This window comes from Monodelphis domestica, chromosome 4, assembly GCF_027887165.1.
Source record: "Monodelphis domestica isolate mMonDom1 chromosome 4, mMonDom1.pri, whole genome shotgun sequence".
Lineage (NCBI taxonomy): Eukaryota > Metazoa > Chordata > Mammalia > Didelphimorphia > Didelphidae > Monodelphis > Monodelphis domestica.
The window spans coordinates 386645810-386672764 of NC_077230.1; the positions used below are offsets into that span (position 1 = coordinate 386645810).

At 48.6% G+C, this 26955-nt stretch overlaps 1 protein-coding gene across 2 annotated transcripts in view; it reads right to left on the reverse strand.

Moving 5' to 3' along the window:
* Nucleotides 1–953: 953 nt before the first annotated feature.
* Nucleotides 954–26955, reverse strand: part of ALPL (alkaline phosphatase, biomineralization associated) — a 57762-nt gene continuing 31760 nt past the window's right edge. For both annotated transcript variants that reach the window (XM_007491229.3, XM_056795633.1), the window contains exons 2-12: nucleotides 26504–26640; nucleotides 23774–23893; nucleotides 23055–23170; nucleotides 20342–20516; nucleotides 18939–19114; nucleotides 12160–12303; nucleotides 8059–8128; nucleotides 6300–6434; nucleotides 3791–3982; nucleotides 2854–2973; nucleotides 954–2394 (exon numbers count right to left, since the gene is read on the reverse strand). In XM_007491229.3, coding sequence (XP_007491291.2) covers nucleotides 2123–2394; nucleotides 2854–2973; nucleotides 3791–3982; nucleotides 6300–6434; nucleotides 8059–8128; nucleotides 12160–12303; nucleotides 18939–19114; nucleotides 20342–20516; nucleotides 23055–23170; nucleotides 23774–23893; nucleotides 26504–26582 — 1599 coding nt within the window. In that variant the 5' untranslated portion in view covers nucleotides 26583–26640 and the 3' untranslated portion in view covers nucleotides 954–2122. The remainder of the gene's footprint in view (nucleotides 2395–2853; nucleotides 2974–3790; nucleotides 3983–6299; nucleotides 6435–8058; nucleotides 8129–12159; nucleotides 12304–18938; nucleotides 19115–20341; nucleotides 20517–23054; nucleotides 23171–23773; nucleotides 23894–26503; nucleotides 26641–26955) is intronic.

Sequence of the window (26955 nt, forward strand, 5' to 3'; positions counted from 1 at the left end):
AAGATTTAGACCCAGATTCTCTGAATGAAGAAGAGCCAGTGCTCTTCCTCTTAGAGCATCTAGTTTTTCCTGCCTTGGTTTGCACATGAAGAATGTGAGATGGGAACAGACCTGCCCAAATTCACAGCCAAACAGTTGCTGAGGACTGATTGGCTATCTGGGGATCCCAATTCCCAAATCAGCACATTTTTAGTTTATACAGAAGTGATGCTATTTTTAAAAAAATCCTTACTTTCTTAGTATTGATTCTAAAACAGAAAATTGGCAAGGGCTAGGCAATTGGGGTTAAGTGACTTGGCCACAGTCACATAGCTAGGAAGTATCTGAGGCTAGATTCAAGTGTGCTATTTTTTAAATTTCCCATGGGGGCAGCTGGGTGGCTTGAGAGCCAGGCCTAGAGACAGGAGGTCTTAGGTTCAAACACTTCTCAGCTGGGTGACCCTGGGCAAGATACTTAACCCTCATTGTCTAGTCCATACCACTCTTCTGCCTAGGGACCAATACACAATATTGATTCTCAGCAGTTAAGGCTTCAAAAAAGAATCACATTTCCCTACAGGAGGTTGAAGTTTCAAAGGCTCAGGCCAACTTTGGCTCCTCTTGTCTTCCTTTACCACTCAAGCTAGTTTCCCAGTGAGACACCAGACTTCTAATCTAATTGTCATTTCCTGTGTGACCTTGGTTAAGTCATTTCTCTCTGGGTCTTGGTTTCCTCTGTGGAAAATGAGACAGTTGGCTTTGATGGTTTCAAAGGGCCCTTCCAGATCTAAGAATTTAGGAAACTAATTCACCAATCCAGGCCCAGCCATCTTCTTCCCCAGGAAGTTAGGCTGACCTTATTGTCATGACAACCAGCCCTCTCCTCCCCTGGAAAACCTAACCATTGGGCAGGCAGACCTGGGAGAGGCAAATGTTTCCCATCTCACTTCACTAACCACAAAGACTGGGCTCTGTTTACAGAACATTTTGGAAATTTTTTATTAATTTTTATTAACAGGATTTTGTGGGGCATTAAAAAATGGCAAAAAACAGCAACAAGGAAGAGAGATGACTGTCTCAGATTCCCTGTCCCATTGTTCCTCCCTTCCCCACCTCGGTGAACTCCCTGGCCTGGGTCATCTGTCCCTTTCTTGCCTCTCCAGTGATCCTGGATCTTCTTGCTCTTCATTAGAAGGAGGGCCGAGCCCACGATGGGGACCAAAGTGTGGGGGGCAGAGGCGGGAGCAGGGGCAGTCTGTCTGACCCAAGTCACTGTTGGGTCCAGTCCCTGACCCTCACAGCTGCTTACCACTTCCGGTCTCACAGGAAGACTGAGGGGCATCAATGAGGACGAAGGCTGGGGGGAGCTGGGCCATAAGGTCTAGAAAGGATTGTGGGAGTCTCTTATCTGCCCCTCTCGTGGGAACAAGTAGATCCCTAATACCTGGTCCTAAGCCCAAGGGACCAGCATGGCCTGGAGCTGCCAACGAGTACAAGCGAGGGCCTCTGCAGGTACCACTCCCCTCCCGAAGTGTCTCATGGGCTAAAATGGGGGTGGGGAAGGGGCAAAGTGACTCCCCAGGGCAAGAGTGAGCAATCTGTCGCACACAATGCGAGAAGAATATTTGTTGTCCAAGTAAGACTCTGGTCTGGTACATGTACCAAGGGTAGGGTGCCTATCCTGTTCACTTTTTCTCTGGGGAGTAATTGTAGGGGAAGAATCAGCAGGGGCCAGAGTGCCCAAACACTGCCAAAGGACCCGATAGATGAAGAGGCCTGCAGAGCTCCCCACTTCCCCTCCCAGGGAATTCTGCTTAAAGTTCATGCCCGAAGAGGGAGACCAGTTAGGCCTCAGACTTTGGTTTTGTGGGTCCCCCAAGTTCCGCCCAGGTTTTCATTGTTGAAGGTGAAGCATGGCAGCAGTGGGTATGATGGCCTTCAGCCACTCCCAGCTGACCACTGTGCCCCATGCTGACATGGACGTTTGCCCTGAGGTGCTCCAGAAGCGAGGTTGATGATGAGGGTTGAGGCTTCGGGCCCATTGAGCATCAAGTTCCAGTGAGAAGGCAGTGCCAGAAAGGGAATGGGGGGGGCCCTGGCTGAGAGTGGTGAGCCAGCTGTCCTGGGCCTACATATGGCGGCCTTAGAATAAGAGGCTGAGCAGGAGGAGAAGAGTGAGAAGGCCTGAAAACAGTGCTGGTTGTGGGGCCAGCCCAGCCGATGGATGTGATTGGCAGTGGTCCATAATGGACCCGATGCAGGATGCGTAGGCCATGACGTGTGGAATGTAATTTTGTTCCTGGACGCCATGCAGGAGATGAGCCATGGGGCCCTTGGCAAACACAGCCACATCTTCACCCCCATGTGTTTCATAGCTCAGGGGCACTGCTGACTGGGCCTGGTAGTTGTCATGAGCTGTGAGGAGACAAGATTGGAGGGTGAGGTCTTAACCATCAAGAAAGGTCCAAGAGTGGGGAGATCCTGGGTTCAAATCTGAACACTTCCTAGGTATGTGACCCTGGACAAGTCACTTAACCCCCATTGCCTAGTCCTGACCACTCTTCTGCCTTAGAACCAACACATAATACTAATTCTAAGATGGAAGGTAAGGGTTACCAAAAAAAAAAAAGTCCAAGAGGCAAAAATCTGGAATTTCCCCAATCCATGGGGAGCAGGGATAGGGCTCCTTCCTTTCATACCAAAATCTGGGAAGAAATCTGTGCTCATAGAGTATAGAGAAACCCACTACTTCTATTCTAACCCCCTCCCTCCCTTAAACCATCTCCCTACACAGAGACCTTCTCATCCACCAGTCTTCTTTTGATCCCCACCAAGAGGCATTCATTGGGCTGGTCACCAACTTAAGGGCCTTACCATAGTCCACAGTGGAAACATTCTCCCTCTGGCCAGCCACCACCTTGTAGCCAGGTCCATTTCCATACAGGATAGAGGTGTAGGGTTTGTTGTCGGTGTCACTCACCACGGGGGCAAGCCCTGCAGAGGGGAGGATTTAGGGTTACCAGAGACCAGAATTCCTGGCCCAGCTCCTGTGGCCCCAAGTCCTCCCAATGGTCCCCTTCACTTTGCTCCAGATCATGGCATCAGCCCATTCTGATGCCACCCATGTTAGTTCTAAATTTTCTTCCTTCCATTTTCCATGTCTCTATCTCCCTTCACTTCGCCAGCCTCTCCCCAACTCATCCCAAACAAGGCGAGCCTTTTTCACTCTATCTTGTCCAGTCAAGTGATCCTCCTTCTTGGCTATTCCCTTCTCTAAATGTACTGTCTCCCCACTAGACTGTAAGCTTCTTGAAGGCAGGGGCAGTCTTGTTCTCTTCAATTTGTATTCAGTACTTAACGCAGTCCCTGGCACTTGTGCCTCTGTACATTGTGTATCCCTTTCACCCCTGACCCCATCTCAACAGAATCTGATCTGCTCGGGCCCTAGACACTTTCAGTTCAGGCCCTTTACTTTAGAGGTAACATGCAGATAGGATGAAACAAGAGTTGGGGCTCAGTCAGGACCAGCCCTGACACCCGAGGCTTAGAATAGTGAAGAGCACCCCTCTCCCAACCAGAGGGTGTCACAGGGAGGAAGCGCCACGCTTCAATATGAACCCAGGGCCCTGGGCTTTCCCCATATTTTGTCACGCTACCTCTGAATTTAAAGGGGGCAAGACAAGGCCAGCGGGGTTGAAAGCTAGGCCAGGCCCCTTTCTCTTTTCTCTAGTACTCCACCTCCATGGCCCCTTCCAGACTCTGAGATATATCCCCAACCCAACCCAGCCCAGCCCAGCCCAGCCCAGCCTACCAAAGATGGAGTTCCCCCGAGGGGTGTAGCCACCAAAGGTGAAGACATGGGAGTGGTCTGCTGTGACGACAGTCAGAGTGTCCTCCAAGGATGTTAAGGTGCCAGCAAGCCCAATGGCCCGATCCATCTCTACCGCCTCATGCAATGCCTGTTTGGCTTTTCCCTCATGGTGGCCGTGGTCAATCCTGCCCCCTGGGTTACCAAAGGGAGAGAGACTAATGAGGAAAAGAAATGGAGAGCACCTGCTGCCTTGGAGTCCCTACCCTTGATCTTCTGTTCCATTTCTGAATCCCAAGAGACCTCAGGTTATGTCACAGATTATCACCTATTCATAGTGCTAAAAAGAATCTCATTTTTATCTCTGACATTCTCTGTTCTAAGGTCTCTCCCAGCTCTGACATTCTCTGTTCTAAGGTCTCTCCCAGCTCTGACAGTCTCTGTTCTAAGGTCTCTCCCAGCTCTGACAGTCTCTGTTCTAAGGTCTCTCCCAGCTCTGACATTCCTTGTTCTAAACTCTCTCCCAGCTCTGACATTCTCTGTTCTAAGGTCTCTCCCAGCTCTGATATTCCCTGTTCTAAGGTCTCTCCCAGCTCTGACATTCTCTGTTCTAAGGTCTCTCCCAGCTCTGATATTCCCTGTTCTAAGGTCTCTCCCAGCTCTGACATTCTCTATTCTAAGGTCTCTCCCAGCCCTGACATTCTGGGTTCTAAGGTCTCTCCCAGCTCTGACATTCTCTGTTCTAAGGCCTCTCCCAGCTGTGACATTCCCTGTTCTAAGGTCTCTCCCAGCTCTGACATTCCCTGTTCTAAGTTCCCTCCCAGCTCTGACATTCTCTATTCTAAGGTCTCTCCCAGCTCTGACATTCTCTGTTCTAAGCTCTCTCCCAGCTCTGACATTCTCTGTTCTAAGCTCTCTCCCAGCTCTGCCATTCCCTGTTCTAAGCTCCCTCCCAGCTCTGACATTCTCTGTTCTAAGGTCTCTCCCAGCTCTGACATCCTCTGTTCTGAGGTCTCTCCCAGCTCTGACATTCTCTGTTCTAAACTCTCTCCCAGCTCTGACATTCTCTGTTCTAAGCTCTCTCCCAGCTCTGCCATTCCCTGTTCTAAGCTCTCTCCCAGCTCTGCCATTCCCTGTTCTAAGCTCTCTCCCAGCTCTGACATTCTCTATGTTAAGATCCTTCCCAGTCCTGATGTTCTCTATTTCAAGGGCCCTCCTAGCTATAGTAATTCATGATTCCAATGAAGTAATTGTCCAGAAAAAGGAACAATTATGACAAGATTTCAGAATGTATTCTTTTCTCCCCTTGTTCAGTGAAAGACCCAGAGCAAACCTTTTATGCTGCTCTTCTGCTGTCCCTTGGGGCCTCTGTTCTGCCTCCTCGTGCTGCTCTCGGTCTCTGAATAGGATCCCCAGGCTCCAGGCAGCCTGGCCAGCCCAAGGAGTTGGTCCAGTAGTGGTTGAGCTGACAGGGCCTGGCTCCCTTTGTTGTGGTCTTTTGCTCTGAGCCTGGCCAGGCTGGCCCTACATTCCTGGCTGCCACTACAAAGGGGGCTGAACTCCCTAGGGAAACCCCTTGCTCCAGAGGATTCTGTGGCCAGAATTGAAACCGCTGAGCTTAGCTTCGCTTGGGTAAAGAGCCAGCAACCCAAGTGGCCTGCCTTTCTGGTGGGCTGACAGGACCAGGGCACAGGAGAGAAGTCATTCTTGCATTCAATATAGCACAAGCCAGCCTTCATAGTCTTCTGGGTGGCACTCTCTAATGTACTCCTCTAATGTAACTCCCAAGGGAGAACCACCAACAGCCACTGAATTTAAGCTACAATAGAACATGGCAGCCATAACCATGAGCCATAGCTCAAGGGAAATGGAGATGTTCTAAATCTAATCCTATTGAGAGAAGGGGATGATGGCCTCCAATTATCTTCTAAATAACATGGAGACTCCTGATCCTATGGGGACCCATGAAGACATTCCAAGGGGATTTTTTAAACCCTTACTTTCTATCTTAGTATTAGCATTGGTATTGGTTCCAAGGCAGAAGAGTCATAAAGGCTAGACAATTGGGGTCACCCAATTGCCCAGAGTCACACAGCTAAGGGTTCAGGACCTCTCTAGAGCTGGCTTTCTATCCAGTGAACTACCTCACTGCCATACCCAGGGAATTTAAAGTAAAGAGTCGTGAATGTCAGAGCTTGGGGGGCTTCAGAACAGAGAATGTCAGAGCTGGGAGGGATCAGAGTACACGGAGCTCAACTCGGAGCCTTGGGTATATACCTTGAGGTTCTTCTGCCTCTATTTTGATGGCTGTTCAGGAATTGTGTCCCTCTCTTGCTTCACCTATTGAATTCCCGCCTGCTTTAAAGCCTACCTTAAATACCAGGCCCTCCTGAAAGCTTTCCCCGATCTGCCCAGCCCCTCTCTGATGGAAGGTGCAATCGTGGATTGAGTAAAGCTTGAGCACATATCCTTAATTAAGCACAGGGATAGAAGAGCCCCGTCAGGCCCTCACCTTCTACCAGCAGGAAGAAGCCTTTGGGGTTCTTTCTCAGGATCTTGATGGCCACCTCCACCATCTCACTCAGAGATGGGTCTGTCTTGTTGTTCCTGTTGAGTTCATACACCATATCGGATGGCTCAAAGAGACCTAAAGAGGGGGCCCAACGATTAGCTCTGGGAGAATAAGGAGAAGAGGGGAGCCGATGGCAAGGCTAGCCCAAAAGGCGCTGGGAATCACCAGGCACCATGGGCTACTAAGTACCAAATTTCCTTCCTTCCCCCTGGCTCATGTAACACTTGGAATTCAGTGAACAAACATACTAGTGATGCAATAAATACTTGGTGAGTGAATTCATGACTTTGATTGGGAAAGAGGGGAACAAAGGAGAGCATGGTATGTGTACAGTACATTAGTATGGGGTACTCTATTGCTCCTTTGACCTCCATTCTCTCTCTCACATCCATTCCTTCCTCTTCTTTCCACTCTGACCCTCTGACCCGGGCAATGGGATTAGCCTCCTAAATGGTCTGCCTCCAGGTACTGTGGGAGAGTGAATTTCTTTGGTCTGAAGAGTGTACGGTGATTAATGGTGACCGAATCTAAGCATTTATTAAGTACCTCCTGTTTACCAGGCACTGGGAACATTAGGACAAAAACCAAGGTCCCTGACCTCAAGGACCATAGATTCTGAATTGCACAGCTGAATGCCATCAGCAAAGGATAGTCGGTATGGCGGGGGACGGTGTTCCCTGTTCCTTCATCCTCGAGGGAGCACCCTGCACGGGGCTGCTTGTCAGACTCATGAATCTGTTGAGTTGGAAGGGGCTTCAGAGGCTATCTAGATCACACACTTTATTTCAGCAAATGATCATAGCTATGAGCAGCTCTTGGCGGAGGGCTCATACAAAGAAAATGAGACTCCTGGGCATCGTGTTTAACTACACATACTTGTTACAAGGGTTTTGTTTTTCCTTTATATTGGGGGTTGGGAGAAAGGGAAAAGAAAGGCTTGTGAAGGCAAATATAGACACAAATAAATGCTTATTTAGCTTCTGCTTGAATCCCTCTAGAGAAGGGGAACCTACCACCACCTCTTCCCCCTGGCTTCTCCTCCCTCTCCAGGAAGGCAACTCTCCAGGCCGTATCTTTCCCACTTGATGGCGCCCACTTGGCTTCAAGAGCTTGGCTGAGACCAGCTCAGTGCTCTAGAATGAAGGCACTGGTGGGAAAAGAATACTTAGCCACCTACTTCCCGAGGCTGAAAGTAGGTAAAGAGCCCAGATTGTGGCCAATGAGTCATTTCTTCAAAAGGAAGAGTGCGAGTCACCAAAAGGTGCAATTCAGACATCACAGAGCTCAACCGCCCATTTTAAAGAGAAGAGATAAGCCATTAAGCCAGGGGGCCACAGGGAGGAAGAAAAGCCTGGGAATGGAACCCAGGAGGGGTGGTGTTTCCACTCACAGCTTCCAGCCATGGGAAGAAGAGCTTCCAATGTCTTTACTTCTGCCTCCCTTCCCTAAGCCCCTCCAAGCTCTGGGCTGTCTAGTTCCATGCCTACCAGGGAGACACCTCAGACCTGGCAATAGGCAGGCTCTCAGTTCATATATATACTAGACCTTGCTCCTAGGCCTAATCCTGTTTACCAGAAAATCCCAGGCTCACTGTGGAGAGAACCTGAAGGTCCAAATGGCACCCAGTCAGAGATTCCTCCATGTAGCAGGGAGCACTAAGGAGATTGTCCCACACCATCCTGTGCTCTCCTTTACTCACCTAGGAGGTAGTCCACATTATTCAAGTCCAGATTCATCAGCTGCATGCGGTTCCAAACATAGTGGGCATTCTAGAAGAAAATATTGATGGTCATGGGCAAGCTAGGAATGCGGGGAGGGATCTAAGATTTGTTCCAAGACAGGTCACAGCCTGATCACAACTAGTGCGGCGGCTGAGTGGTTCAGTGTATTGAGAGCCAGGCCTAGAGATGGGATGTCCTGGGTTCAAATCTGGCCTCAATCACTTCCCACCTGTGTGACCCTGGGCAAGTCACTTAACCTCCATTGCCTAGCCCTTACCACTCTTTTTTCCTTGAAATACACAGTATTGATTCCAAGAGGTAAGGGCTTAAAAATTATTTTTATTTTTTTAAAGAATGTTTCCCATGTTTACAAGATTCATTTTCTTTCCTTCCCCACTTCTCTCCCCCTCTCTTATTGGAGAGCCAACAAGCAATTCCATCGGGTTGTACAAATGTTGTCACATGATATTTCCATGTCCATATTTCTATTTTATTCCATTTCCATATTATTCATTGTTATAGAGCAAAAATCTAAGATCTAAAAGATCTACGGCAAAAGAGCAGTAAGGTCTAGGTAATGGGGGTTTGCGGGTTAAGTGACTTGCCCAGGGAAGTGTCTGAGGCCAGATTTGAACCCAGGGCCTCCCATCTCTAGGTCAGGCCACTGAGCTACCTGGCTGCCCCCAAAATTGACATCCTCCTTTAGATTCTATGCCCTGGTTCTTTATATCTTATTATAAAACTGGGAGGAACCTTAGAACCCAGAATGTCAGACCTGGGAGAGACCTTAGAACAGAGAAGGTCAGAGCTGGGAGAGAGCTTAGAACAGAGAATGTCAGAGCTGGGAGAGACCTTAGAACAGAGAATGTCAGAGCTGGGAGAGACCTCAGAACAGAGACTGTCAGAGCTGGGAGAGACCTTAGAACAGAGAATGTCAGAGCTGGGAGAGACCTTAGAACAGAGACTGTCAGAGCTGGGAGGGATCTTAGACTAGAGAATGTCAGAGCTGGGAGAGAGCTTAGAACAGAGAATGTCAGAGCTGGGAGAGAGCTTAGAACAGACAATGTCAGAGCTGGGAGAGATCTCAGAACAGAGAATGTCAGAGCTGGAAGGGACCTTAGAACATAGACTGTCAGAGCTGGGAGAGACCTCAGAACAGAGAATGTCAGAGCTGGGAGAGACCTTAGAACAGAGAATGTCAGAGCTGGGAGAGAGCTTAGAACAGAGAATGTCAGAGCTGGGAGAGAGCTTAGAACAGAGAATGTCAGAGCTGGGAGAGACCTTAGAGCAGAGACTATCAGAGCTGGGAGAGACCTTAGAACAGAGAATGTCAGAGCTGCAAGGGATCTTAGAACACAGAATGTCAGAGCTGGGAGAGAGCTTAGAACAGAGAAGGTCAGAGCTGGGAGAGAGCTTAGAACAGAGACTGTCAGAGCTGGGAGAGACCTTAGAACAGACAATGTCAGAGCTGGGAGAGATCTTAGAACAGAGAATGTCAGAGCTGGAAGGGACCTTAGAACATAGACTGTCAGAGCTGGGAGAGACTTCAGAACAGAGACTGTCAGAGCTGGGAGAGACCTTAGAACAGAGAACGTCAGAGCTGGGAGAGAGCTTAGAACAGAGAATGTCAGAGCTGGGAGAGACCTTAGAACACAGAATGTCAGAGCTGAGAGAGACCTTAGAACAGAGAATGTCAGAGCTGGGAGAGACCTTAGAACAGCAAATGTCACAGCTGGGAGAGACCTCAGAACACAGAATGTCAGAGCTGGGAGAGACCTTAGAAGAGAGAATGTCAGAGCTGGGAGGGACCTTAGAACATAGACTGTCAGAGCTGGGAGAGACCTCAGAACACAGAATGTCAGAGCTGGGAGAGACCTTAGAACAGGGAATGTCAGAGCTGAGAGAGACCTAAGAACATGTCAGAGCTGGGAGAGACCTTAGAACAGAGAATGTCAGAGCTGGGAGAGACCTTAGAACAGAGACTGTCAGAGCTGGGAGAGACCTTAGAACAGAGAATGTCAGAGCTGGGAGAGAGCTTAGAACAGAGAATGTCAGAGCTGGGAGAGACCTTAGAACAGAGACTGTCAGAGCTGGGAGAGACCTCAGAACAGAGAATGTCAGAGCTGGGAGAGACCTTAGAACAGAGAATGTCAGAGCTGGGAGAGACCTCAGAACAGAGAATGTCAGAGCTGGGAGAGACCTTAGAACAGAGAATGTCAGAGCTGGGAGAGACCTTAGAACAGAGAATGTCAGAGCTGGGAGAGACCTTAGAACAGAGAATGTCAGAGCTGGGAGAGACCTTAGAGCAGAGAATGTCAGAGCTGCAAGGGATCTTAGAACACGGAATGTCAGAGCTGGGAGAGAGCTTAGAACAGAGAATGTCAGAGCTGGGAGAGATCCTAGAACAGAGAATGTCAGAGCTGGGAGGGATCTTAGAACAGAGAATGTCGGAGCTGGGAGAGAACAGACAATGTCAGAGCTGGGAGGAACCTTAGAGCACAGATGGCAGAGCTCAGAACACAGAATGTGACACATAGAAAGTTGGATCTGGGAGGAGCCTTAGACTTCTATCACCTTCCTCATTTCACGAATGAGGGAAATGAGACCAAGGGTAGCATGACTGGCATATGGCAATGACTTCCAGAGCCAAGATTAAATGAACCTGATTCCCTGCTTGTCTTTTTATTATAACATTCAGAAAATGAGTGCTACTAATGGAACCAGAGGAAGAAGGAAGTAGGGGGTATTTGTCCATTTTAAGTGGCAAACAAGTAATATGCAAAATAATATTCAAATAGGGGCTTCATTGTTTTGCCCTGCATTTCCCAGGCTTAGTAATTGGCAAGTCCAGCCCCACCTCTTCCATGGCCCAGGAAACTTCTTACTCTATATGAGAATCATTTCCAGGCATGTGAAGCCCTTCCCTGACTCCAGCTGGCCCAGGCCTATCTCTGGCCTTCTCTTCTCCCCCTACCAGAGGAGAAGGAAAAGAAGGGAGGGGGGGAGAGAGCAAGCCAGGAACAATTTGAAATATAATCCTATAAGGACCATTCAGCCACATCAAAGCTGACCCCACCACAGCTGCTTACCACTGTCTTCAGCAGCTTCAACCACAGTCATTTTCAGACCCTGTCTCTTGCCCTTCCCCTATCTTCTTGGCTCCCATCATGCCCACCCAGATGCCTGGGGAGCATCAGATTTAAAGGGCCAGCTGGTTTCCCAGGGCTCTCATGGTGGGACTCCTCAGCAGCCACCTAGGGTTGTCTTACTGGGAAGCTTCAATGGCAAAGTTTCATGGGAGCACCTTGGAGGGACTCACAGGCTCAAGAGTTAGAAGGAATCTCAGGGGTCATCCAGTCTAAACCCCAAGATTTGGAAAAGGGGAGTCATTCATCCAAGATTTCCTCAGGCCACTTTTCCCTCCAGGGTCCAGGGTATGCCACCCACTAAATCAAAACTCAGCATGGAAACCCTTTCCAAGGATTGGAATATGGGACTCATGGCATGAAAAAAAAGCAGCATGGCACAGCAGAAAAGGGCTCGGGTTGGAATCAACCCCATAGCAGCTGTATGACCTTAAAAGATAGTGCCCTACTCTGGGCCAAACCACTCTGCAAAATGATGGGGTTGGACGAGGTCCCTTTCTAGCTCATCTCGCCTTCCACTTGACATTATTATTATAAATATCTTCCTAGCTGACACTGTATTCTAAGGTCTCCAGGAATGACTTTCTATGCTCTAATGTCTCTCCCTCCTGATTCAGCTTTCTCCCTTTGGGTCTAATTAAGTATAGGTAGAGCGTTGGAGTAGTAGAAACACCTCCAGGGATAAGCCATTATATCTACAAGGTGATTTGTAATAAAATATAGGACTCTGGAGGCTCTGGGGCTGCTGAGTAACAGCTCCACTTTGTTGTTATAAGAATCCAAATTCCCCTCATTCTAAGGAATGTTTCTCTCTGGGGAAGAATATGACTTGAATATACTTGACTCTCCTTTTATTCCTGGCTTGCATCCTTTCTCAGACCCAGAATCCAGCTTGAGGAATAAACGTATTATCCACCCCCTTGGCTTTGGTACCTTGTTCCTAGGCTTCTTTCCCTTCCAGACATCAATAAGGACTTGTCCGTCCAGCCTTGTTCCTCTTGCCTTCGGGTCATCCCCATACTCCACGTCAGTTGTATTCTTAGGAAACATATATTTCCGACCTCCACCCATGATTACCTAAACAGAGAAGAGAGAGCACACAGTAGCTTAATAAATGCTTGCTGATTAAAAAAAAACAAAAAAACAAAAACAAAAAAAAACAGCTCTAAGAGGGGGCACAGGACCTAGAAGGGATTTTACACCTAGGGAATAAGATGCTGGTTTCAGAATTCAGAGGTATGGGTTCTGCACTGACAGAAGTTTATCCCCCCAAATTCCCCACACTAATGAACTCAAATAAAAAAAAACCCAACAATCATGAATACATAAGACCAAGAATTATTCAAAAATAATTTCAAAAGAATTGCAAACTCATTGTCACTCATGATAATACTTAGAGAAAATACAAAATTAAAACAACTCAAGCTCTTCTCTTGCTCATGTTCAGGAAAAAGTCAATGCTGGAAGGACTAGGGAAAGATAGGCACATTGATGCACTGTTGATTACGATGTGAATTTCAGAAAGTGATCTGGATCTGCTATCAGGAAGTAATCAAATATTCAGGATCCACTATTAGGCATTTCATATCAGGAAGTCAGGGACTGAAAGAAAGTCTTTTCATGGTCTGACAGTATGGGTTCAGCCACTTCAATGGCTGTATGACCCCTCTCTGGGGCCTCCAGGTCTCAGTTTGGAGAAGAAAGCATGCCTCCATCTGCCCTGGATGGGAGGGTCAATTAGATCATGCATCTATGGTAGGGCTGTGGTCTGGGTTAGCTGGAAGACGTACAGGAGGTAAATAGAAGTTATATGTGTCTTATCCTGCTCCCCACAATACACACAAACTGTCTATCCCTCGTTTCAGCTCAAAGGACAGGCAAGGGAAGATGACATTCGAAAGGCAAAGGGATGGGATGGAATGATGGATGGAATGAGACACCAGCCCTCCCTATCCCCGGCTGGCTTTCCCATCTCCCTCTGCCTTGGGAGTCCTGAACCAGGGAGGTCTGAATGGGCAGCCTGGCTCCTGACCAGAGCCATCCCCACCGCAGCCCTGGGCAAACAGCAGGCACCCCTGTCGAGAGGCGTGGAGGGGAGGGCGAGCTGAGGACATGCTGTCTGTTTATCAAAGCTACCCTAATTTTATCCCACCACCGCCGGCCATCCGCGGGGATGACAGACGAAGGTGCGAGCGTGTTTGTTTTCCTTGGGAGGCAGTGTTTGAAGTTCTGGCTATTTTTAACCTGAGGAGAAGAGCAAAACAGGGACCAGGGGCAGTGTGAAGCTTGCCGGTGTCCTCCTGTCACTGGCCCAGCCCCAGGTCTCAAGGCAAGAGGCCCAGGACGCTGCCCCTAAGTGACACCAGCCTGGATGGAAGCCGCCAGGAGGAAGACAAATGGCCAGGGATGGTTGTCACTTTGTCCCCCTCCTTCTTTGGCCCTGCCTTGGTTTCACAGGATCCCAAGAGCCGGGTCATGTGAGAAGGACCCTAAAAGACCATCTGTCTAGTCCAGCTCCCCCAGGTTGGAAAGAGGGAAGCAAGTAGTCCCAGGGGCACTTCCATTCCTCATGCCCTCGGAACCAACTGGCAGGACCTTACATGGCGGGCCTGGAAATGGACACTGTTTTGGATACAGAATGTGTGTCTGAATGCATTCTCTGCCACTAATCCACTAATGAATGTGATCATGAGCAAGAGACTGCTCTCATTAGATCATAAGCTCCTTGATGGCAGGGTCTGGTCTTTTGTCTCCTTTTCTTTTTTAAAAATGCTTTACCATCTTAGAATACTGTATTAGTTCCAAGGCAGAAGAGTTTTGTAAGGACTAGGCAACGGGGGTGAATGCTGAGGCTAGATTTGAACCCAGGACTTCCTGTCTCCAGCCCTAGCAATTTTATTTTTCTAGCTCTAGCACCTAGTATAGTATGCCTGGCACATAGTAGGTAGTTAATGCATGTTTACTGAATTTATTCAGCTGAATCCAGCCTTAACTCTGTGGGAGAAGGGGAGCCTGGGACAGAGAAACAGGCCCGGCATGGATTCTTAGTGGACACCTGGCCAGAAACCATTCCAGGCTCCCAGCCCGGGCCTCAAGAACCAGAGGGTTGGCAGGGAGAGGGAATGTGTCCCCAGATCTCAGCCCTTCTCAGTCCCGTGGAGCCAGAGTCTCTGGTAACAGGGCCAGCCCTGGAAAAATGAACCCCCCAATCTGCTCCCACCACACCATCATTCCTTCCCCAGGCAGAGACTTCACAGTCTCATTAAACTCCCAAATCACAGAGTTGGTGTTTGGCTTTTGGGTTTGGTGTCCTTTTTTTTTTTAAAGCAAAGATATTTATTTACAGGGCGGACACCAAGATTTCTGTTTCATCCACAGCCTAGGGAAGAGGGGAATTGGGGGAGGTGGGGAAGGGGCAAGAAAAGAAAGGGCAAACGGAAAAAGAGGAATAGTAATGGAGGAGAGAAAAGAGGAGGTAGAAAAGACACAAGGGGGAAAAGTGGTCAGGATGGGAAAAATGAGAGACAGAGAGGAGAGTGAAAGAGACAGGAGAATGAGGACAGAGAAAAAGGAGAGTGGGAGAGAAAGAGAGGCAGAGACAGACAGACAGAGCAAGAGAGATGAGACAGACAGAGAAGGAAAGGCAACGAGATTAAAAAGGAAGTGGCTCTGGTCTATCAACCCACAAAGGTCTGGTGAGCACCTAAGAGTTTGGGAATGGGACAAAAATCACAGGATTTAGGGAGAGAACACTTAAATCATCTTGTCCAATTCACTTATTTTATAGAAGATAAAACCAAGGAAGGAAGGAAAACACTTATTAAATGCCTACTGTGTGCCAGGCACTGTGCTAAGTACCAAGTAGGGAGATCCAGGACCCCTCATGCTGCATCAGAAGATGGCCAGGGAAGCTCTGCCAGTCCAACCAGCTGATAGGGTCCCCCAAAGGTGGAATTGACACTCAGGTTTTTTCTGCTGGGACCCGAAGCCTCAGTGCCAGGAGTCCAAGGGGGCTGGTTACGTAACGGAGCAGACCCGTTCCCTGAGCCCCACCCAGACAGAGCCAGGTCTCAGCCTGCTGGAGCTGAAAACCCAGGCTGCCTGAACCCCTCACCCCACCCCAAATCTGCTGAGTCCAGAGAGGCCCCAGATTACTGTTTACCCCTGGCCCAGCCCCAGGGCAAATCCCCTCCGTTGCCTCCTTCCTTTAACTTCAAATCCTTTAATAGCCCAGGTGGCCCTCAGATCTGCGTGGGGAGCCTGCCCTCCCTTCCCAGGCCCCCCCGGAAGGCAGCCTAGTGGCCACACCTTCAGACCCAAATGATGAGGTCAGAGGGTTTTGCTTGCTCTTGAGGCACCCCCTAAAATAATGGTAGAGGACTGTTTCTCCTCTTCCCTTCCATCCTTGCCCAGGTCTCCTTTTCTTGGCCCCACCAACTGTGTGCACCCTGATTCACCTGCTCCCTCTCTCCAGAAGGCCGCTACGTGAGCATCAGGTGGAGGTACCGTGGAGAGAGCACCAGGCCCAGAGTCAAGAGGATCTGAGTACAAATTCGACCCCAGACTCTTCCTAGTGGTTTGACCTAGCCTTTGCCCTTCTGTTGTTACTAAGACAGAAAGTAAGGATTTGATTTAAAAAATGTTCCAGAGCTGACGTTCTGTGTTCTAAAGCCCTGTCCAGAGCTGACATCCTGTGTTCTAAAGCCCCTTCCAGAGCTGACGTCCTGTGTTCTAAAGCCCCTTCCAGAGCTGACGTCCTGTGTTCTAAAGTCCCTTCCAGAGCTGACGTCCTGGGTTCTAAAGCCCTGTCCAGCGTCCTGTGTTCTAAAGCCCCTTCCAGAGCTGACGTCCTGTGTTCTAAAGTCCCTTCCAGAGCTGACGTCCTGTGTTCTAAAGTCCCTTCCAGAGCTGACGTCCTGTGTTCTAAAGTCCCTTCCAGAGCTGATGTCCTGTGTTCTAAAGTCCCTTCCAGAGCTGACGTCCTGTGTTCTAAAGCCCTATCCAGAGCTGACGTCCTGGGTTCTAAAGCCCTGTCCAGCGTCCTGTGTTCTAAAGCCCTGTCCAGCGTCCTGTGTTCTAAAGCCCCTTCCAGAGCTGACGTCCTGGGTTCTAAAGCCCTGTCCAGAGCTGACGTCCTGTGTTCTAAAGCCCCTTCCAGAGCTGACGTCCTGTGTTCTAAAGCCCCTTCCAGAGCTGACGTCCTGTGTTCTAAAGTCCCTTCCAGAGCTGATGTCCTGTGTTCTAAAGTCCCTTCCAGAGCTGACGTCCTGGGTTCTAAAGTCCCTTCCAGAGCTGACGTCCTGGGTTCTAAAGCCCTGTCCAGCGTCCTGTGTTCTAAAGCCCTGTCCAGAGCTGACGTCCTGTGTTCTAAAGTCCCTTCCAGAGCTGACGTCCTGGGTTCTAAAGCCCCTTCCAGAGCTGACGTCCTGTGTTCTAAAGCCCCTTCCAGAGCTGACGTCCTGTGTTCTAAAGCCCCGTCCAGAGCTGACGTCCTGTGTTCTAAAGTCCCTTCCAGAGCTGACGTCCTGTGTTCTAAAGCCCCGTCCAGAGCTGACGTCCTGTGTTCTAAAGCCCCTTCCAGAGCTGACGTCCTGTGTTCTAAAGTCCCTTCCAGAGCTGATGTCCTGTGTTCTAAAGTCCCTTCCAGAGCTGACGTCCTGGGTTCTAAAGTCCCTTCCAGAGCTGACGTCCTGGGTTCTAAAGCCCTGTCCAGAGCTGACGTCCTGGGTTCTAAAGTCCCTTCCAGAGCTGATGTCCTGGGTTCTAAAGTCCCTTCCAGAGCTGACGTCCTGGGTTCTAAAGCCCTGTCCAGAGCTGACGTCCTGTGTTCTAAAGCCCCTTCCAGAGCTGACATCCTGTGTTCTAAAGTCCCTTCCAGAGCTGACGTCCTGGGTTCTAAAGCCCCTTCCAGAGCTGACGTCCTGTGTTCTAAAGCCCCTTCCAGAGCTGACATCCTGTGTTCTAAAGTCCCTTCCAGAGCTGACGTCCTGGGTTCTAAAGCCCCTTCCAGAGCTGACGTCCTGTGTTCTAAAGCCCCTTCCAGAGCTGACGTCCTGTGTTCTAAAGCCCCTTCCAGAGCTGACGTCCTGTGTTCTAAAGCCCCTTCCAGAGCTGACGTCCTGTGTTCTAAAGCCCCTTCCAGAGCTGACGTCCTGTGTTCTAAAGCCCCTTCCAGAGCTGACGTCCTGTGTTCTAAAGTCCCTTCCAGAGCTGACGTCCTGGGTTCTAAAGTCCCTTCCAGAGCTGACGTCCTGGGTTCTAAAGCCCTGTCCAGCGTCCTGTGTTCTAAAGCCCTGTCCAGAGCTGACGTCCTGTGTTCTAAAGTCCCTTCCAGAGCTGATGTCCTGTGTTCTAAAGTCCCTTCCAGAGCTGACGTCCTGGGTTCTAAAGCCCTGTCCAGAGCTGACGTCCTGTGTTCTAAAGCCCCTTCCAGAGCTGACGTCCTGTGTTCTAAAGTCCCTTCCAGAGCTGACGTCCTGGGTTCTAAAGCCCCTTCCAGAGCTGACGTCCTGTGTTCTAAAGCCCCTTCCAGAGCTGACATCCTGTGTTCTAAAGTCCCTTCCAGAGCTGACGTCCTGGGTTCTAAAGCCCCTTCCAGAGCTGACGTCCTGTGTTCTAAAGCCCCTTCCAGAGCTGACGTCCTGTGTTCTAAAGCCCCTTCCAGAGCTGACGTCCTGTGTTCTAAAGCCCCTTCCAGAGCTGACGTCCTGTGTTCTAAAGCCCCTTCCAGAGCTGACGTCCTGTGTTCTAAAGCCCCTTCCAGAGCTGACGTCCTGTGTTCTAAAGCCCCTTCCAGAGCTGACGTCCTGTGTTCTAAAGTCCCTTCCAGAGCTGACGTCCTGGGTTCTAAAGTCCCTTCCAGAGCTGACGTCCTGGGTTCTAAAGCCCTGTCCAGCGTCCTGTGTTCTAAAGCCCTGTCCAGAGCTGACGTCCTGTGTTCTAAAGTCCCTTCCAGAGCTGACGTCCTGGGTTCTAAAGTCTCTTCCAGAGCTGACGTCCTGTGTTCTAAAGCCCCTTCCAGAGCTGACGTCCTGTGTTCTAAAGCCCCGTCCAGAGCTGACGTCCTGTGTTCTAAAGTCCCTTCCAGAGCTGACGTCCTGTGTTCTAAAGCCCCGTCCAGAGCTGACGTCCTGTGTTCTAAAGCCCCGTCCAGAGCTGACGTCCTGTGTTCTAAAGTCCCTTCCAGAGCTGATGTCCTGTGTTCTAAAGTCCCTTCCAGAGCTGACGTCCTGGGTTCTAAAGTCCCTTCCAGAGCTGACGTCCTGGGTTCTAAAGCCCTGTCCAGCGTCCTGTGTTCTAAAGCCCTGTCCAGAGCTGACGTCCTGTGTTCTAAAGTCCCTTCCAGAGCTGACGTCCTGTGTTCTAAAGTCCCTTCCAGAGCTGACGTCCTGTGTTCTAAAGTCCCTTCCAGAGCTGACGTCCTGTGTTCTAAAGTCCCTTCCAGAGCTGACGTCCTGTGTTCTAAAGCCCCGTCCAGAGCTGACGTCCTGTGTTCTAAAGTCCCTTCCAGAGCTGACGTCCTGTGTTCTAAAGTCCCTTCCAGAGCTGACGTCCTGTGTTCTAAAGTCCCGTCCAGAGCTGACGTCCTGTGTTCTAAAGCCCTGTCCAGAGCTGATATTCTAGGACCTTTCTTGGCATTCTAGGTTAATGTCAAGGGGTTGGGGTCATTTGGGGCTTCCCTGAGCAGTTTCTGCTTCCGGGGTCACACTTACCTCAATATCTGGGATATTGTGCATCAGCTGGTAGGCGATGTCCTTGCAGCCCTGGTTTAAGGCCTCGGGGGGCATCTCGTTGTCAGAATACCAATCCCTATCGGCAGAGTGGGCATAGGCAGCACTAGGCGTAGCATGGTTCACTCGGGTGGTGGTCACAATACCAACAGATTTTCCTGGGTCAGGGAGAAGAGGATTGTTTCTAAGGTTGGGGCTTTTTTAAATGAATGAAATCCCGGGTCTAAAGAAGAACAAGCCCACAAGGTAGCTGAGGGGCCAGATGGGTAACTTGTTTTATGTAAGCATTGTTTTAAACCCTTATTGTCTGTTGTAGGATCGATACTGTGCAATCCCCAATTGTCAAATGGTCAAAGGACATGAACAAGCAGTTTTCAGATGCAGAAATCAAAGCTCATCATATAAAAAATGTTTTAAATCACTTCTGACTAGAGAAATGCAAATCAAAGAGTTCTGAGGTACCTTCTCACACTTAGCAGATTGGTCGATAGGATAAAATTGGGACACTTGTGTATTGTTGGTGGAGTTGTGAATATCCATTCTGGAGGATAATTTGGAGCTATGCCTAAAGGTCTATAAAACTGTGGTGTATATATACTCTTTGATTCAGTAATACCACTACTTAAAGAAATTTAAAAAAGGGGAGGGGACCAATTTGTGTGTCTCTTTTTGCAGTGGCAAAGAATTGGAAATTGCGGGAATGTCCATCAATTGAGGAATGGTTGAACAAACTGGTATATGTTAGTGATGAATTACTATTGGGCTATAAAAAACAATGAGCAAGCAAAAGTAGGAAAGACCTTTATGAACTGACGCCGAATGCTCTCTACCTCCAGAAAAGGAATTGTTGGAGCTGGAATGCAGATTAAAGCATGATTTCTCACTTTAGTTTGTGTTTTTATTTTGGGGTTTTGGCTTTATATTTGTATTATGTTACAAAATTGACCAATATGGAAGTTAAAAAATAAATACTATGAATTGGTTCCAAGGCAGAAAGAGTGGTAAGGGCTAGGCTGCCCAGGGTCACAGGGCTAGGTCCTGTTTGAGGTCACATTTGAACCCAGGACTTCCCATCTCCAGGCCTGCTTCTCTATCCATTGAGTCACCTAGCTGCCCCCTATGTAAGCACTTTGAAAACCTATTGGCACTATATAAACATCAGTACTTTGGATGCAGGGACTTTATGTGGCTCCCAGCTCTCCCTCTAGTAAAGTAGGTGCTTAGTAAATGTTTCACAGATCAGAGTCAGACAGAATATATTTAGTTCCTCTGTAAAGGGAGGGTTTCCCCCAAAGGAGAGGCTTTCTGTGGATTTGAGTGAGGCTTCCACAGGAACGGGAAGGGGGTTGTCGTTCAGTGTCCATCCAGGCCCTCCAACTCCTTACCAGCATCCTTGGCCCAGCGTAAGATGGAGGTGACCTCGTTGCCCTTTGTGGTATTACACTGTGACCGGGTGACAGCAGCACTCACACCAACAGTGCCTTCATTGCTCTTTACTCCACAGAGGTAGGCTGTGGCCGTGCCAGCGCTATCAGGAACCTGTGCATTGGTGTTGTATGTCTGGGAGCAAAAGAGGATCTGTTAGGTGACCCCCAAAGCTCTAGATGAAAGAATCCTGTAAAGCTAATTTCATCCTGCACCTTGTCCTCAGGGGGAGGAGAGAAAGAGAAAGGGAAAAGAGACAGAAAAGGGAAAGATGGAGTGGGAGATGTAGAGAAAGAGTCAGACAGACAAACGGGCAGAGAAATGAGGGAGAGACAGAGAAAGAGACGAGTCAGATAGAGACAGGACAGGAGAGATAGATGGAGCAGGAACTCCATCCATGGAGACAGAGGAAGAGACAGAAAGAAGACAGAAAACAGGAGAGAAAGATGGAGCAGGAGAGACAGAAAGAAACAGATAAGAGAGGGAGACAGAAAGAGAAGACAGAAAACAGGAGAGAAAGATGGAGCAGGAGAGACAGAAAGAAACAGATGAGAGAGGGAGACAGAAAGAGAAGACAGAAAACAGGAGAGAAAGATGGAGCAGGAGAGACAGAAAGAAACAGATGAGAGAGGGAGACAGAAAGAGAAGACAGAAAACAGGAGAGAAAGATGGAGCAGGAGAGACAGAAAGAAACAGATGAGAGAGGGAGACAGAAAGAGAAGACAGAAAACAGGAGAGAAAGATGGAGCAGGAGAGACAGAAAGAAACAGATGAGAGAGGGAGACAGAAAGAGAAGACAGAAAACAGGAGAGAAAGATGGAGCAGGAGAGACAGAAAGAAACAGATGAGAGAGGGAGACAGAAAGAGAAGACAGAAAACAGGAGAGAAAGATGGAGCAGGAGAGACAGAAAGAAACAGATGAGAGAGGGAGACAGAAAGAGAAGACAGAAAACAGGAGAGAAAGATGGAGCAGGAGAGACAGAAAGAAACAGATGAGAGAGGGAGACAGAAAGAGAAGACAGAAAACAGGAGAGAAAGATGGAGCAGGAGAGACAGAGAAATAAAGAGATGAGGGAGACAGAAAAAGACAGAAACAAGAGGAGAGAAAGATGGAGCAGGAGAGACAGGAGTCAGACACAGAGACAGAGATTAGCAGAGAAGGCTCGTTTCTATGGGTGCAGTAGTATTATCTCCTTATTTTACAGATGAGGAAATTTAAGACAATAAAAGAGGATACATAACTCACTCAGGTCCTGGGCTCTCCACCTCTCTATTCCTCCTCCTTCCCCAACCCCACTGCCCTGACTGAATTGTTTATGCCATGCTGTGGGCCTGGCACAGGTCTAGTCCTGTCTTCCTTATACCCTTGGGCAACTTATAAAGAGCAGTAAGAGAGACCAAAGCTTCCTGTGTAGAAAAAGCTGCTAGCATAGACAGGCTGGGGTATGTGGGCCCTGGCCACTCCAATCCCTTGTCTTTAGGACCCAGAACTTTCCAGATCAGTGCCACGTGGGCTCCAGCATCAGAGAAAGAGGCCAGGCACAATTCCTGTTGGCCACAGACCTTCTTGGTGGACCCAAAGAACAGGAGACTTAGAAGAACATAGTATTCAGGAAAGGGGTTTAGGACTGGTGTGGACCATCTTGCTCCTCCTCCTCCTATTGTGTCCCATCTAATCACTCAAGTAAAGGGTCAGAGATCCAGAGATACAGTTATGACCCAGGGGGAACTACTTGTCAGCTCTGGGAGGGGGAAGGGAAGGGGAAGGCAGAATCATGACTCATTCAACCATGGAAAAATATTCAGAAAATAAAATATAAGAGTAGAACAGGGAGGATGATCTCCTGGATCTCACTAAAGAATAATAAAAGAATAATAGAAGCCAGAAGAGGCCCAACATCCCCTCTCTTGGCAACAAGGCAAAAGGAACTGAAAGGAAACGGGGGGGGGGGGGCAGCCTGTGGGTAGAATCCTAGTCAGCCTGGAGCAGGGGATAGGAGAGAAGAAAATGGAAAAGGATGAGAAAGGTCGAGAAGAGTCCAAAGGACAAAGAATAGGAGAAAGGGAGACAAAGATAAAGAGGGACAGAGACAAAGACAGTGATAGAGAGATCCAGAGAGACCAAGAAACAGACAGATACAGATAAAGACAGAGATAAAGGACCAGAGACAGCCAGAGCAAGAGCGAAAGGGGGCTTCTCTGCTCTGGGGAGATGGTGTTTTGGGGACCCCAAGTTTGCCCCAGGCCCCAGGGAAGTCCCAGACTAACCCTTTCAGACAACAGTATTTAATGATCCCAGTTAGGTGAGACTAGTGGATAGAACAGGTAGCCCAGCAGGAATCTTCCTTTTGTACACATTGTAAAGCATCAGCCTCTCCCTGATAATCCTGTCTAGGACTTCTCATTTCCCTGTCAATCAATCATACCTCCCTGTCTTTGGTTCCCCAAAAGGTATGAAAAGTCCCCAAGTTCTATTGTTCTTGGAGAATCATTTCACAGTGATTCTTCCAGAGATGTTGCCCTCAGAGCCCCCGGGTTGGGGCTTGGCTCTGTGCATTATTATTGCCCTATCTCTTTCCTGATTAAAGATTGGGTTTTGCTCACTACTTTAGTGGCTCGGTGTTTTTCCAAGCTGACAATGGGAAGGCCTGCAGATACAGGGATCAGGCTCACCTTGGACAGAGCCACGAAAGGAAACTTGTCCATCTCAAGCTGGAAATCCTCTCCAAGCTTGTGGTGAAGCTGGCCTTTGAGGATCCGGGCAGCGGTCACGGTGGACACCCCCATTCCTGCAGGGGGTGAGCAGCATATTCTGAGGCCTCCTCCCAAGGCCTCTGGCGCCAGGAGCCTCCCTCCCCACAAGCCCCAAACTGGGGCCCACGGAGTAATGTGCCTATGTGGGCATTAATGACCTTCAGCTGTTGCCTGACCCCTTGCAAGGAATGCACAGGCTGTGGGTGCCTTGGAGTGAGAATTTCCCAGGCTTCAGTGCAGCTAATTGACCCCTTGGGTAAATTTGGCCCCTCCCAGGCTTCCCCACAAACCACAACAGTGACTCCTAGGGAGCTGGGCTCCCCAGGCTCCTGGGAACCAGTGGTCAGAACAAAGTCCATTCTCCTCCCCTCTAGGCTCCCCATCTCCAATATGTATGGAGAAAGCTGGAAACAATCTCAGCCCAACCCCTCTCACTTTAGATGAGGACACAGAGGCAGGGAGGTGATGCAAGGTAATGGGGGGAAGGGAAAGTCAGATGTCAACTCTTGCCTGCAAGAGCAATGCTTTTCTCCCCATTGTGCTAGACTCCCTGGAGAATTCAACTCCCTGTGTGTGGGGTGCCATGGAAGAGCCCTCCAGCCCATGCCTCTGGCCCCATTCCCCACAGAAGAACTCACCATCCCCTAGAAATAGGATCACATTCCTGGCAACATTGGTGTTGAGGTTCTGGAGCTTCAGGGAATGTTGGAGGGTCCGCTGGGCCTGTTCCCTCCAGTACCAAGGATTCTTCTCCTTCTCTGCATGAGAAGGGGAGACAAATTAACATTGAAGGTCCAAGGACTAAAGGAGAAGAAAAGTCCAGAATTTCTCCCATCTTGACCATTTCTTGCAGCTCAAAGATGAGACCTCAGAGCCCTTCTAGTCCCACCCACTACACTCATGTTCTGCCTTGAATGATTTTTTTAAACCTTTTCCTTCTGCTTTTCTAAAAAATTTATTCAATTAATTTAGAATATTTTTCCATGGTTTCATGATTCATGTTCTTTCCTTCTCCTCCTGTTTTCCCACTGTTTTTTAAAAATTTTATTTAATTAAGAAAATTTACCTTCTGTCTTAGAATCAATACTATGTATTAGTTTCAAGGCAGAAGAGCAGTAAGGGCTAGATAATGAGGGTTAAGTGACTTGCCCAGGGTCACACAGCTAGGAAGTGTCTGAGGTCATATTTGAACCCAGGACCTCCTGTCTCTCTAGGCTTAGCTGTCAATCAGCCACCCAGCTGTTCCTATCTAAGGTCCTTTTTAACTCTGACACTCCACTTTCTTTTTTTTTTTTTAAATATATTTTATTTGATCATTTCCAAGCATTATTCGTTAAAGACATAGATCATTTTCTTTTCCTCTCCCCCCCACCCCCCATAGCCGACGCGTAAGTCCATTGGGCATTAGATGTTTTCTTGATTTGAACCCATTGCTTTGTTGATAGTATTTGCATTAGAGTGTTCATTTAGAGTCTCTCCTCTGTCATGTCCCCTCAACCTCTGTATTCAGGCAGTTGCTTTTTCTCGGTGTTTCTACTCCCATAGTTTATCCTTTGCTTATGAATGGTGTTTTTTTCTCCTGGGTCCCTGCAAGTTGTTCAGGGACATTACACCACCACCAATGGAGAAGTCCATTACGTTCGATGATACCACAGTGTGTTTGTCTCTGTGTACAATGTTCTCCTGGTTCTGCTCCTCTCGCTCTGCATCACTTCCTGGAGGTTGTTCCAGACACTCCACTTTCTGGGTTCTAAAATCCCTCCCAGCTCTGGCACAGTACAATGATCTTGGGGATTGTGGAAAGCATGGTAAGATTTTAGAATGAGACTCAGAAGCTGCCCCAGAGATGCTTCACTGGGAAAGGCCTATAGAAATTCTGGGCCTACATTCAGAATCTGGGCTCCTGCATGAAGATCAGGAGCAGGCTAAAGCTCTCCCTCCTTTTAGCTCCTGTGAATTTAAATTTACTTTAGAATTAGGATTAAGGGTTGAGGAGGATGGCCTATGACAGACATGTGCTGGCAAGTGACAAATCAAAAACAACTGACAGACCCTTGGGCTGTCCTAAGCCAAGCTTAAGCGACCATTGGTACATGTGAGATGAAGGAAGGGATGTAAAGAACTGCCTTTCTATTTCGCATTACTTCCTCTTTCTGGGCCTTTGTAGCCTGGTTAGGCGAGCATCTTCCTCGAGCTTGGTGAATGGCTGCCAATTCCTCCTTTCCTTTACCTCCTGAAAACTATCCTCTGAGGAGACCTCTTATCTAGGCCTGTGGCCAGAGCACTCCAATTCCCTCTTCTTCATTTCTTCCTACTATTGTAATAGTATAATATATTCAGTCAATAAGCCCTAATGTTACCCTCTGCACTGCTCCCTGGTCTGAGCTGGGACACAGTCCTCAGACAGTGCTAGACCTTTGCATGGAGGGACACTTGTCCCTGATTGGAGTTCCGTGATCGAGCCCAATGCTAGTGGCTCTTTTCTTATACTTCCAGGATATCTACATTGAGATTAGGATTAGAAGTACTGCAAAGATCAACCTCTTCATCTTACAAAATCAAAAAAAAACCAAGCTCTACAAAGGGACCAAAAATCACACAACCACTAATCCCAGGTCTCCTCGACTCCTAGGTTGGTGTTCTCTAGGACACTCTACTTCCCTATCTTTTTCCAGTAAAGGAAATAGCCACTAAACCAACACTGCCTTGCCCCATTCAGTTTCAGTCCTAGTGTAAGAATTAATGAGAATCTCAGGTCCTGAGTCAACTCTATGGTCCAGCTGGGCCAGGAGGAGTAGAGAGGACAACAATGGCATCATGGGGTCAGTTGAGAATTGCCCTTCTGCTCTCCTGTAGCCTGGTGTATATAATATGGATGTAAAACCTTCTGGGGGTGGGGGCAGCCTCAGACACTTGAAGACACCCTGGTCAAGTCACTTAACCCCCATTGCCTAGCCCTTACTGCTCTTTTGACTTGGAACCAAGTATTACCCAGTAATACCCAGTATTGATTCTAAAATGGAAGGTGAGGGTTTTAAAAAATGCCCACACAAAGACCCAAAACAGGGAAGGTTCTCTTTTACACATAATCCTTCATAGGATTCAGAGACTAGATTCCTGAGCCAAGAATGAAAAAGCAATTGGGAGATCTGCCAAAAGCTGCCCAGTCTCTGCCCCAGACTGAACAGTCTTCTGCCCCAGGAGGCTTCTAGGGAAAAAAAAAAAGTGATTTCTTTCCTCAGAAAGAAACCCATTGCAGCAGCCCTGTTCAAGAATTTTCAATGACTCCTTAGAGAATAAGATAAAATGCAGACTCCTAATTCTGGCCATTTCCATCACTCTGAACCCATCTTAGCCACCCCAGTTACCTGGTACAATGGAGAGGCAGGTTCCGGCCATCAGGCAAAGGAGCAGGAGAAACATGGTAGAGCCAGAGGATCTGCTCATCCTCCTGAACCTGGAGACCCGAAGGATAGCTGCTCAGATGTTCACCGATGTGCCAATCCTGTGGAGAAGAGAGGACAGATTGGGCAATGAATGCGCAGTCAGGACCCTCCACTATCTGTCCCAGCCCATATTTCTACTTGCATCATGCTTAGCCTTAACTTTGCTCATCTTGTCTTGCAAAGACTTACACTGTTCTGCCTCTCCTTCTCCCTTCCAGCCCTGACATTCTCTGTTCTAAGGTCTTTCCCAGCTCTGACATTCTCTGTTCTAAGGTCTCTCCCAGCCCTGACATTCTCTGCTCTAAGGTCTCTCCCAGCTCTGACATTCTCTGTTCTAAGGTCTCTCCCAGCTCTGACATTCTCTGTTCTAAGGT